We start from the raw sequence: 12,587 nt of genomic DNA, 5'->3' as shown, positions 1-12,587 counted from the left end.
CAGCGGGGCGAAATCAAATCGGCGTCCGCTATGGTGGCTACGACGGCAGACATTGGCGGCAGGGGTGCGTCGAGATTGGGGACGTGCAAACGAGCGACCATTTTCGTGCAAAAATCACCTGCGAAGGCGGGGGAGGGGGAGGGGTGGAAGGGTGGGACGGACGAAAGTGAAATGAATGGCGGTTTGGCGTTGGTGTGCGACCGGTTGTTTCACATCACTTGAAGGAGGTGATGTATTTTTTTTACATGTACATCATCTATTAGACTAGCATTTTTAGTCCTTAAAAATATAAAAAGTAATTATTTATGCATCTACATCATCTATTGAAGATGCTTTAGGGCTTGTTCGGTTGACAGGGAAAATAGAGGGGTTTGACAGGGATTAGCAGGTATTGCACCCTCTACAAGTCAAAATCCCCTTCAATCCAGCCCAATCCCCTTTGTGAGGGGTGTAAGCGAACGAAGCCTTAGGCCTTGTTTGGTGGAGGAGGTTTGGGGAGGTTTGGAGGGGAATATCCCCGCAGGGTTCAAAATCCCCAGAAATCCTTGTCAGCTCATTTGACACGTAGGGATTGAGCAGGCCAATCCTCTCTGTTTCCCCGCGAATCCCCCTCAATCCATGTGGTACAGAAAACCCCCTAAGACACCCATGGAACTGGACGCGTGCTTTGCTACTGCTGTTGTAGGAGGTTTAACCAAATAAGGCCTCATTTGACAGGAAGGGATTGGGGAGGTTTGTGGAGGGTGGATTTCAGAGGATTGGGTGAATCCCTTCCTTCCACCCAATCCCCTCAAAACCCCTCCATCCCCAATCCTCTTTGTTTAAAATTTCTGTTTGGTAGGCAGGGTTTGTCATATTGATAGAGCACTTAAAAATCCAATCTTTATAATGTAATTAACTCCCCTTATATCCTCGCTACAGCCTTGTACAAAAGAAAATCAGCAACATAATTTAGCAGCGACAAGAGAATAATTTAGAAGCAACATAATTTTGCACGATTTGAAATCAATATCTCATCACAGCAAGAACATAATTTATCATAACAGCGTGACTTCGAATCTCAAATCTCAGCAATCATAATTTATCAAACAACGTGATCTTCGACAACAACAATTCATTACGACAACAATAGTTCATTTCAACAACGTGCAGACACATGTATCCATCTTGTGGTGTCATGATCATCTAGCTTTGAGAACCTGAGAGAAATTTATCCATCCAGGTTGTTTATTGTTGCTTCTTTTGGTGACTGAGAACCTGATGAAACAAAAAGAGATGCAAATATCAAATAGATAATTATGACAGGAATTGTAAATCCTTTTTTCTGTAATTTAAACTGTTATATCAAATAGCTGAATAAAAGTGATACTATGACATGAATTGTAAATCCTTTTTTCTGTAATTTAAACCGATTGATTGGCAAGGATAAGTACGCATTGAAAGAAAAGCAAATGATCATCTAACTCTGTGATGTCAAAGATGCCAAAAGGAAAGAAGTCCCCGACTTGACAGCCCAGTTTTCCTATTGCATGGGTGAAGAATCTACTCCCTCTGTTCCCCAGTATTTGTCTTTCTAGACATTTCAAATGGACTACAACATACGGATGTATATAGATATATTTTAGAGTGCATATTCACCCTTTTCTTCTTGAGCTCCATTTAAGTACAAGTAAACAGAAACATGAGTTCAGACATAAATAACAGCACAAGCACATTCCCATCCACATTGTTTTGGAACAGTTACAAAAATGAGATGCCATATGAACGCTGCACTATGCTTTGTTTATTTTCTGTTGCGACAATAAGTGAAGCAAGAGGGTTCACCATAATCTTTGGAACAGTTTAGTAAAGATCAGTTGCTGATAACATTTCACCATAATGAATGAAGATGGCTCATCATAACCAAAAAACTGGGTATCTGCTAACCTCTCAAGTACCGTTATCACCATGTTTTCACACTCTGAACTTTAAATTAATTTGTAATAATAAATTGCTCAGGTGAATTAAAAACTAGTGTTACTCAATAGAATTGGCAGCTGGCAGACATATGCACCAAATACTCCCTCCATTCGGAATTACTCGTCCAAGAAATGAATGTATCTAGATGTATTTTAGTTGTAGATACATCCATTTTTGTGACAAGTAACAGAGGGAGTAGTACTTATTTTTCCAAAAACAAACTGTTGACATTGCAAGAGAAATGGACTGTGATGGATAATACATGAAGATAGGTTATGAGAAAGTACCAACATAGGAATTAGCTGGTACACTTCACTTCATCAGCTCTACTTCTACACGCAAAATCTCCTTTTTGATCATGCCAGGCGATGTCTCCCTTTTCACATCAGTCTTCTTGCTCCAATCTTAAACCATGCAAACAAGAATGAACAGTCAATTACAATGTATACATTTCTCTGAACAGTCCTTGGATGCACACAGCCGAGCAGTCACAAAAAAATGTACAAAAATAGGCAGTCACAAGTGACATGAGCTGTGCCTGCTAATAGGATGAGCTTGACCCAATCTGATGGGGTTTAAAAGGCAGCAAAATGAACAGACTCGTCCTTTCACTATCTTGGCTGCACTTCTCCCTTATTATTTATTTTTTACGGCTATGTTAGACTAAGGAATAGGATGCTCTCGACCAGCCTAAATACAGTCACACAGCCCCAATGTTTTCAGCGTGCCTTGACTAATGAATTGCTAATTAACACTTGATTGCAGTCTACTGAAGAAAATACTAGTCGTGTGCAGCAATAGGAAATCATCCAGATGGCCGAGTTTCGTGATCAGCATCTACTTGAGTGGCAGAATCGCTTGCAAAAAGAAAGAGATTCGAATCATAACTCACACGCAGCCGGAATTATTTCTCCCCAATTCTGATAACCGGGCACCCAATACCTTAGAGCATATCCGCCAGTTCGATCGTAATTCGTACACATCCCAAAACAATCAATCAATCCCCTCTCCCCGGCTAATCTGATCCAATCCAGAGGCGATTCAGATCGGAGAGACGCGAACAGAGTATTTTATTTTATCCCTCTCGAGTTACTCTCGGCACGGCAGCGCCCCGCGCCGATTCGACAGAGGCGAACAGAAATCGGAGGGGATCGACGGATGTATTCAGAGACGAGGGGAGACACAGTTCTTGGCGTGCTTGCCGTTGAGGACGAGGCGGGAGGAGGGCGTGCGGGAGGTGGCAGCCATGGAGAGGAGGGGGGAGGGGAGGGGCTGCGGTTACTAACCACCGGGGAGAAGTCCAGTATGCCGGAGGAGATCGCCGGCGTCGAGGCAGCGCGGCGTCTTAGGGAGGAGTCGGCGGTCGGGTCAGGCGGCGGCGTGAGTCGGGCGAGCAAATCCTCGAGGGGGGCCTCGAGGGTTCTGTAGCGCCTGGAAACTGATGGATCAACGGGGAATCGGGAGGGTTGGACCGTTGAAACCCCGGGTACCCCCCCTCCCCTCCCCATTTCACGCGAAACAAACGAGGCCTACGAGTTTATGAGGGGGAGGGATTAGTGGGGAATTGAGAGGATTGAGTGAAAGAGAGGGATTAGCCAAATCTCCTTAGACACCCCTCTACTCCGGAGCTGCAAAATCTTCCCTGTCAAACGAGGCCTTAGAGCAACTTCAATGGGACGACCCATTTTGTCCGTTCGGGTCATCCGGACAAAAAAGATGGCCCAACGGGGCGACCCAAACGGACAAAGCGTCCGCCCGCTGTCCGCGTACTGTCCGTCCCGGACCCAAACTGAACGCAAATATAGGAAGAAATGGGTCCGCGATGGACAAAAGCGGACGCTCCCATCGCTCGCTCTCGTCCGCCTCCAGCCCTCTCGTGTCCGGCCTGGACCCACCTATCAGTGACCCAGCACTGCCTCCACAACCACAGCGACGAGGCCACCGGCGCAGGCCGCCGCGGCGCTCACCCGAGGCGCCACCGGCGCAAGCCGCCGCAGTGCTCACCGGCGAAGCCACCGACGCAAGCCGCTGAACCGAGCAGAGTAGCGGGGAGATCTCGCGGAATGGCAAGCGGGTGACAGGGAGATCTCTGACACTCCTCCTCCGTTCTGCGTCCCCGGCGACGCTCTTGGGACCTGGCCAGCCTGGAGCACAACGGGATACTGGGCCGCGGCCGCCTGCGGGCCGCCGGAGCGGTCCGTCTGTCCGGCGGCGCAGGACCATGGCGCGAGAGGAAGGAGAGGCAGCCGTGGCGCTCGCACCGCCAGAAGCTGCAGGCGCGGCGAGCTCGAGGAGGGAGCGGGGCGGGGAGCTCAGGACCGGGCGCGGCGAGCTCGAGGAGGGAGCGGGCGCGGCGAGCTCGAGAAGGGAGCGGGCGCGGCGATCTCGGGTGGGCGCGGTGCGACAAGCTCGGGGAGGGAGCAGCGCCAGGGCGTGGCGGCGTCGGAGCCAGCCGGCAACGGCCGGAGCAAAGGGTGAAGGCACCGTTGACATGCACGGGAGAAGAAGCAGAGAAGGAAATGGCCCGACCGTTTGTCCGCTTTTTATGTGTTGCGCGTTCGGTGGATCCATCAGCCGCATTTGTCCACCTCATGTCCGATGGACGGACAGATGATCCAAATAGACAAAAAACAGATAAAATCCGTATCCATTTGAATCGCCCCATTGGAGTTGCTCTTACGAGCCTCCCTTCCCCGACAGAAGGTGCAGGGCAAGACTGGTTAGCACCACGTGGGACTCTCGCGGACATCGGTTCAAGTATGAGCAAAGAAAGTTGGCACCACGGGAGATTTGGAGTTTTGCACAGCTACACCCATCAATCCCAGTTAAAGTTGTCGTTGATTATAGGAGCGTTAAGCAACACGAGAAGAGAAGAAACAAATCATTCAATCAACCAGCTGGTGCATGGACTTGCACACCCTCTTCCCCCAACAATCTCGCTAGTTTCGGGGATCGCGCACTGGACACAATACTCTCCCCCCTCACTCTCACAGTACCAAACCAGGCTCAAGAAGCATGGAGCAGCCACACTTCAATCCTCTCGCGATGCTACGTCTACGTACTGTAGCCGTGGCCGCCGCCTTGCTGCTGCTGCTGTCCTCCCCCGCCCCGACCTCCCAGCTCAGCCTCGGCGCCACATTTGGCGTCTGGATCAATGGCGCCGCGGCGCCACCGCCTCCTCCCGGCTCCGCCTCGCTGGGGCCCTCCTCGACGCAGATCCAAGGCGGCGGGCAAGAATACACGGCGCTGCAGGCCCTGAAGGCGGCCATCTTTGAGGACCCCCGCGGCGCGCTGTCGTCCTGGCAGGGGCCAAATGTCTGCGCCTACAAGGGCGTCTACTGCTCCGCGCCGCCCGCTGGCGCGGCGGCGGCGGGCGCGGTGGTCGCCGGCATTGACCTCAACCACGCGAGCCTCAAGGGCACGCTCCCGGCCGCCCTCTCCCTCCTCTCCCACCTCACGTTCCTCCACCTTAACAGCAACCGCCTCGCCGGCGCCGTTCCAGACACGCTCGGGGACCTGCAGTACCTCACCGAACTGGACCTGAGCAACAACCTGTTCTCCGGGCCCTTCCCCGCGGCCACATTGCTCATACCGTCGCTGGTCTACCTCGACCTGCGGTTCAACGGCTTCTCCGGCGAGCTCCCTGACGAGGTCTTCGCCAAGAACCTGGACGCGCTCTTCCTCAACAACAACCAGTTCGAGGGCCAGATCCCGGAGACGTTGTGGTCGTCACCGGCAACGGTGATCACCCTGGCGAACAACCGCCTGACGGGGCCCGTCCCGACGGCCTACGGCTACGGCGGCAGGGTCCGTGAGTTGCTGTTCCTCAACAACAAGCTGACCGGCTGCGTCCCGGAGGCCCTGGGGTTCCTGCCTTACATCGAGGTGCTGGACCTCAGCAACAACCTGCTGTCGGGCCACCTGCCGAGCACGCTGTCGTGCCTCTCCGGCATCGAGGTGCTCAACATCGCGCACAACCAGTTCACCGGCGAGCTGCCGGAGCTGGTGTGCGACCTGAGGCGGATCACGAACCTGTCGGTCTCCTTCAACTTCTTTTCCGGGATCAGCCAGGATTGCGACCGGCTGGCGGGGCGGAATGTCTTCGACTTTGCGGGCAACTGCGTCCCGGGGCGGGGCATGCAACGGCCGCAGCCCGAGTGCGACGACGCGCCGGGAGACGTCGGGCTCAGCTGCCTGCGCATCCCGGGGTCGCGCCCTGTTGCGTGCGCCGAGGCCGCGGTGTCCATCGGCATCGGCGTCACCTTCGGCGGCCCGCTGCCGTTGGGGCTGTCCGGCGGCGGCGCCGGTGTCACGGTCACCGTCCCCTGATCGTACCAAGCAGGCCGGGCATGTACTTTTTTTTGGGTTCATTAATTAGCCTTCTTTCTTGGCAGAGCGCCTGGATCATTACGTGATGGTGGTAATCGGTTGGTTTTTGGCTCCGTCCTGACATACATTTTTGCATGCCTAAATTAACCATGCAGGTGGTAAGCGCATGTACTAGAGTTTTCTCTAAACCCGTAGAAACCTGAGCACCAAGTAATTCAGCTTCTAGAAACCACATTGTTTCTCAGTTTAGTTCGAAAAATACCGAGCTGCCAAAGCGCAACAGGGTGAACCCGTGATGCTTTTGCTCAGTGACGAGACTGGCGCCCGATTGTGCTGTGCTCGCGGGCCTGCTTACTTTTGAGCTGGAAAAGGAGGGATTTCACAATGAGTTGAGACTGGAATTAATGGCTCCTCCATAAATGCAAAGCTGGTGGATACAACCACCCGCAGCAGGGAGATGGGCCATGGCCGGCCGTGGAGGGTGCTCGGATGTCGGGCCATGTGACGTGCTGCCCTTCTCTTTCTCGTGCACTCGTACGCGTATTCGTAGTAGGCTGGTCATAATGGGGAGAAACTTAGGAGTAACATCACACACTTTAATACAATTTTGCTTATGTGACACATATTTAATGAAGAGAGAGGTGCTTGTGGTAACTAGCTAAGTTATTGGAACATCACACATTCTAAAAAACAATGAGTCTATAACCTAATAAATACATCGTTGCATGACACTACATAAATGTTTCTACCCATTATGAAGATAGTAACATAGTCTAGGGAAGTGTGTAAGTTACTAGCTTATATTCTTGCCCATTGTGACCAGCGGTAGTAAATCGGATCAGCTGTTTCGTTTCGCAATTCACGCCAGTAGCACGTATTCCGCTGCTTGTGCGCGCTTTGGGTTCTGTTCCAAAATGCCCGCTTGATTTGATTTGACGTGCCTTAAGTACCGAGGCCTCTTCTAATGTATTGGTGCTATGATAGTGGGTTTATGTCTGTTTACCTATTGATGATAGTATCCCTGATGAAAAAAACTAGCTGTTATAAATGCTTTTTGTAATACTTGGTATGCACACTATGCTAATTACTACATCCGTCTCGGTGTATAAGTCATTCATGTAGTTCTTGGTCGAACTATGTAAATAAGTAGTATTATATATTACAATATATATATATATATATATATATATATATATTTCAAAACTACTTTGTGTAGAAATCTAGTGATATAATTTTCATGACATATAACACATATTTAATTTCTTAAATCGATGACCTAGAACTACATGAATGACTTATACACCGAGACGGAGGGAGTATATTGTTGCTAAATTTATAACATCTAGTTTTACATACCAAAAGAAAAAAAGTTTTTCTTTGATTTAAAACATTACTTTTGGTATGACCTACATCTTTATACATGAGTAGATGGTGTTATTAGATGTTGATACTTAAGCATGAACCAGAACAAATTCTACGAAAGTGTCACTTCGAGGTTTACGGAGGACACCGTAGGGGAGACAGAACTGCACGCAAGATATTACAATTCGGTTTTTATTGGCCTACTCTTTTCAAAGATGCACGTAAGTTTGTTCTATCCTGTGATAATTGTCAAAAAATTGGTAACATTAGTAGACATCAGGAAATGCCTATAAATTATTCACTTATTATTGAACCATTTGATGTTTTGGGATTTGATTATATGGGACATTTTCCTTCCTTCAATGGGTATACTCACATTTTAGTTGATATTGATTACGTTACTAAGTGAGTAGAAACTATTCCAACTAGTAGAGTGCTGATAACAGCACTTCTACTAAAATGCTTAAGAAAAATTATCTTCACAAGGTCTGGAGTCCCTAAATATTTAATGACTGATGGTGGTTCATATTTTATCTATGGTGCTTTCTGTAAACTTCTTGCTAAATATGATGTTAACCAGCATCTCCATATCACGCTCAGTTTAATGACAAGTAGAATTAAGTAATAAGGAAATAAAATTAATTTTGTAAAAGACCGTCAATAGGTCTCAAAAGAATTGGTCCAAAAAACTTGATAATGCATTATGGGCTTATAGAACTGCTTATAAAAATCCTATGGGCATGTATGGTTTATGGGAAAGCATGTCACTTACCTCTCGAATTAGAACACAAAGTTTATTGGGCAATTAAGAAACTCAACTAAGATTTCAAATTTGCCGGTGAAAAGAAGTTATTTGACATTAGTTCACTTGATGAATGGAGAATCCAAGCCTTTGAAAATGCCAAACTGTTTAAGGAGAAAGTCAAAAGATGGCATGACAAAAGAATACAAAAGCGGGAATTTAATGTATGTGACCATGTCTTGCTATACAATTCCCGTTTAAAATTTTTTGCAGGAAAACTTCTCTCTAAGTGAGAAGGACCTTACATTATCAAAGAAGGCCACCGTTCCGGTACTATCAAGATCAACCACGCCAAAGGTGCTGAATGGACAAAGAATTAAACATTATATCTCAGGTACGCATATAAATGTTGAGACCAACATTATTTATTCCATAACACCGGAGGAGTACATAAAGGAAACCTTCCAGAACGTTTCAAAACCCTGAAAAGAAATAGATATGTGATACGATAAGTAAACCGACTACAAAAGTTTTCTAAAGGAAATTTTACTCTGTTTTGGAATATTTAAAAAGTTAGGAAAATAATAAGTAGTCCGGAAAGCGCGCGAGCAAGCAACAAGCCTAGGGGCGTGCCCTATCCCCCTAGGCACGCCTCCCGAGCTTGTGGCCATCTCGTGTGCCCTCTGGACTCCGTTTTCTCCCAGATTACTTGTTTTTGCACGGTAAAAATTTATTATATAATCTCCCAAAGGTTTTGACCACCGTATCACGACAATACCCTCTGTTCTTATTCCGAGCTATTTTTCTGATAGATCTAGATCGCCATGACATCTCCAATTGCCCCCAAGGACAAATTCTACAAGAAGGTTATCAACCCCTATCTCCCGGAGGTGATGAAACACCCACAAACCATTGAGATGCGTGAGGGGTGCTTCACATCCAGGATGTTCAAGGGCCAAAATGTTGGGGAACGTAGTAATTTCAAAAAAATTCCTACGCACACGCAAGATCATGGTGATGCATAGCAACGAGAGGGAAGAGTGTTGTCTACGTACCCTCGTAGACCGAAAGCGGAATCGTTAGCACAACGCGGTTGATGTAGTTGTACGTCTTCACGATCCGACCGATCAAGTACCGAACGTACGACACCTCCGAGTTCAGCACACGTTCAGCCCGATGACGTCCCTCGAACTCCGATCCAGCCGAGTGTTGAGGGAGAGTTTCGTCAGCACGACAGTGTGGTGACGATGTTGATGTTCTATCGACGTAGGGCTTCGCCTAAGCATCGCTACAGTAATATCGAGGTGGACTATGATGGAGGGGGACACCGCACACGGCTAAAGGATCAAACGATCAATTGTTGTCTCTTTGGGGTGCCCCCTGCCCCCGTATATAAAGGACTGGAGGAGGGGGAGGGCCGGCCCTCTATGGCACGCCCTAGGGGAGTCCTACTCCCACCGGGAGTAGGATTCCCCTTTTCCTAGTAGAACTAGGAGCCCTTCTAAGTAGTAGGAGTAGGAGGGAAGGAAAGGGAAGGGAAAAGGAGAAGGAAGGAAGGGGGCGCCCCCCTCCCTAGTCCAATTCGAACCAGCCCATGGGAAGGGGTGCGACCACCCTTTGAGACCTTTCTCTCCTTTCCCGTATGGCCCATTAAGGCCCAATATGAATTCCCGTAACTCCCCGGTACTCTCAAAAATACCCGAATCACTCGGAACCTTTCCGATGTCCGAATATAGTCATCCAATATATCGATTTTTACGTCTCGACCATTTCGAGACTCCTCGTCATGTCCCCGATCTCATCCAGGACTCCAAACTCCTTCGGTACATCAAAACACATAAACTCATAATATAACCGTCATCGAACTTTAAGCGTGCGGACCCTACGGGTTTGAGAACTATGTAGACATGACTGAGACACGTCTCCGGTCAATAACCAATAGCGGAACCTGGATGCTCATATTGGCTCCTACATATTCTATGAAAATCTTTATCGGTCAAACCACATAACAACATACATTGTTTCCTTTGTCATCGGTATGTTACTTGCCCGAGATTCGATCGTCGGTATCTCAATACCTAGTTCAATCTCGTTACCGGTAAGTCTCTTTACTCGTTCCGTAACACACCATCTCGCAACTAACTCATTAGTTGCAATGCTTGCAAGGCTTAAGTGATGTGCATTACCGAGAGGGCCCAGAGATACCTCTCCGACAATCGGAGTGACAAATCCTAATCTCGAAATACGCCAACCCAACAAGTACCTTCGGAGACACCTGTAGAGCACCTTTATAATCACCCAGTTACGTTGTGACGTTTGGTGGCACACAAAGTGTTCCTCCGGTAAACGGGAGTTGCATAATCTCATAGTCATAGGAACATGTATAAGTCATGAAGAAAGCAATAGCAACAAACTAAACGATCAAGTGCTAAGCTAACGAAATGGGTCAAGTCAATCACACCATTCTACTAATGATGTGATCCCGTTAATCAAATGACAACTCATGTCTATGGTTAGGAAACATAACCATCTTTGATCAACGAGCTAGTCAAGTAGAGGCATACTAGTGACACTCTGTTTGTCTATGTATTCACACATGTATTGTGTTTCTGGTTAATACAATTCTAGCATGAATAATAAACATTTATCATGATATAAGGAAATAAATAATAACTTTATTATTGCCTCTAGGGCATATTTCCTTCAGTCTCCCACTTGCACTAGAGTCAATAATCTAGTTCACATCGCCATGTGATTTAATACCAATAGTTCACATCACCATGTGATTAACACCCATAGTTCACATCAACATGTGACCAACACCCAAAGGGTTTACTAGAGTCAATAATCTAGTTCACATTGCTATGTGATTAACACCCAAAGAGTACTAAGGTGTGATCATGTTTTACTTGTGAGAGAAGTTTAGTCAACGGGTCTGCCACATTCAGATCCGTAAGTATTTTGCAAATTTCTATGTCAACAATACTCTGCACTGAGCTACTCTAGCTAATTGCTCCCACTTTCAATATGTATCCAGATTGAGATTTAGAGTCATCTGGATTTGTGTCAAAATTTGCATCGACGTAACCCTTTACGACGAACCTTTTTGTCACCTCCATAGTCGAGAAACATATCCTTATTCCACTACGGATAATTTTGACCAATGTCCAGTGATCTACTCCTAGATCACTATTGTACTCCCTTGCCAAACTCAGGGCAGGGTATACAATAGGTCTGGTACACAACATGGCATACTTTATAGAACCTATGGCTGAGGTATAGGGAATGACTTTCATTCTCTCTCTATCTTCTGCCGTGGTCGGGTTTTGAGTCTTACTCAACTTCACACCTTGTAACACAGGCAAGAACTCCTTCTTTGACTGTTCCATTTTGAACTACTTCAAAATCTTGTCAAGGTATGTACTCATTGAAAAACTTATCAAGTGTTTTGATCTATCTCTATAGATCTTGATGCTCAATATGTAAGCAGCTTCACCGAGGTCTTTCTTTGAAAAACTCCTTTCAAACACTCCTTTATGCTTTGCAGAATAATTCTACATTATTTCCAATCAACAATATGTCATTTACATATACTTATCAGAAATGATGTAGTGCTCCCACTCACTTTTTTGTAAATACAGGCTTCACCGCAAGTCTGTATAAAACTATATGCTTTGATCAACTTATCAAAGCGTATATTCCAACTCCGAGATGCTTGCACCAGTCCATAGATGGATCGCTGGAGCTTGCATATTTTGTTAGCACCTTTAGGATTGACAAAACCTTCTGGTTGCATCATATACAACTCTTTCTTTAATAAATCCTTTAAGGAATGCAATTTTGTTTATCCATTTGCCAGATTTCATAAAATGCGGCAATTTGCTAACATGATTCGGACAGACTTAAGCATCGCTATGAGTGAGAAAATCTCATCATAGTCAACACCTTGAACTTTGTCAAAAAACCTTTTTCGACAAGTCTAGCTTTGTAGATAGTAACACTACTATTAGCGTCCGTCTTCCTCTTGAAGATCCATTTATTTTCTATGGCTTGCCGATCATCGGGCAAGTCAACCAAAGTCCACACTTTGTTCTCATACATGGATCCCATCTCAGATTTCATGGCCTCAAGCCATTTTGCGGAATCTGGGCTCATCATCGCTTCCTCATAGTTCGTAGGTTCGTCATGGTCAATT

At 46.8% G+C, this 12,587-nt stretch overlaps 2 protein-coding genes across 3 annotated transcripts; one reads left to right on the top strand and one right to left on the bottom strand.

The window, feature by feature from the left end:
* Positions 1-969: 969 nt before the first annotated feature.
* LOC125552724 (uncharacterized) lies at positions 970-4,591 on the bottom strand. 2 transcript variants are annotated; one of them, XM_087516201.1, is made up of 3 exons: positions 3,246-4,591; positions 2,247-2,363; positions 970-1,257 (listed from the first exon to the last, which is right to left on the bottom strand). In XM_087516201.1, the coding sequence occupies exon 1, from the start codon at positions 4,537-4,539 to the stop codon at positions 3,628-3,630; it is 912 nt and encodes a 303-aa protein (XP_087372327.1). In that variant the 5' UTR covers positions 4,540-4,591; the 3' UTR covers positions 970-1,257; positions 2,247-2,363; positions 3,246-3,627. The 2 variants fall into 2 exon arrangements, with proteins under 2 accessions (XP_087372327.1, XP_087372330.1); XM_087516204.1 differs by having other exon boundaries at positions 2,251-2,363.
* A 204-nt stretch (positions 4,592-4,795) lies between these two features.
* Positions 4,796-6,415, top strand: LOC125520741 (uncharacterized). Its single transcript, XM_048685778.1, has one exon. The coding sequence runs from the start codon at positions 4,975-4,977 to the stop codon at positions 6,286-6,288; it is 1,314 nt and encodes a 437-aa protein (XP_048541735.1). The 5' UTR covers positions 4,796-4,974; the 3' UTR covers positions 6,289-6,415.
* The last annotated feature ends 6,172 nt before the right edge of the window (positions 6,416-12,587 follow it).

This window comes from Triticum urartu, chromosome 1A (genome assembly GCF_056163025.1).
Source record: "Triticum urartu cultivar PI428250 chromosome 1A, HENAU_Tu73, whole genome shotgun sequence".
Lineage (NCBI taxonomy): Eukaryota > Viridiplantae > Streptophyta > Magnoliopsida > Poales > Poaceae > Triticum > Triticum urartu.
The sequence above is the reverse complement of the archived record's forward strand: the minus strand, read 5'-3'. Positions and strand labels throughout refer to the sequence as shown.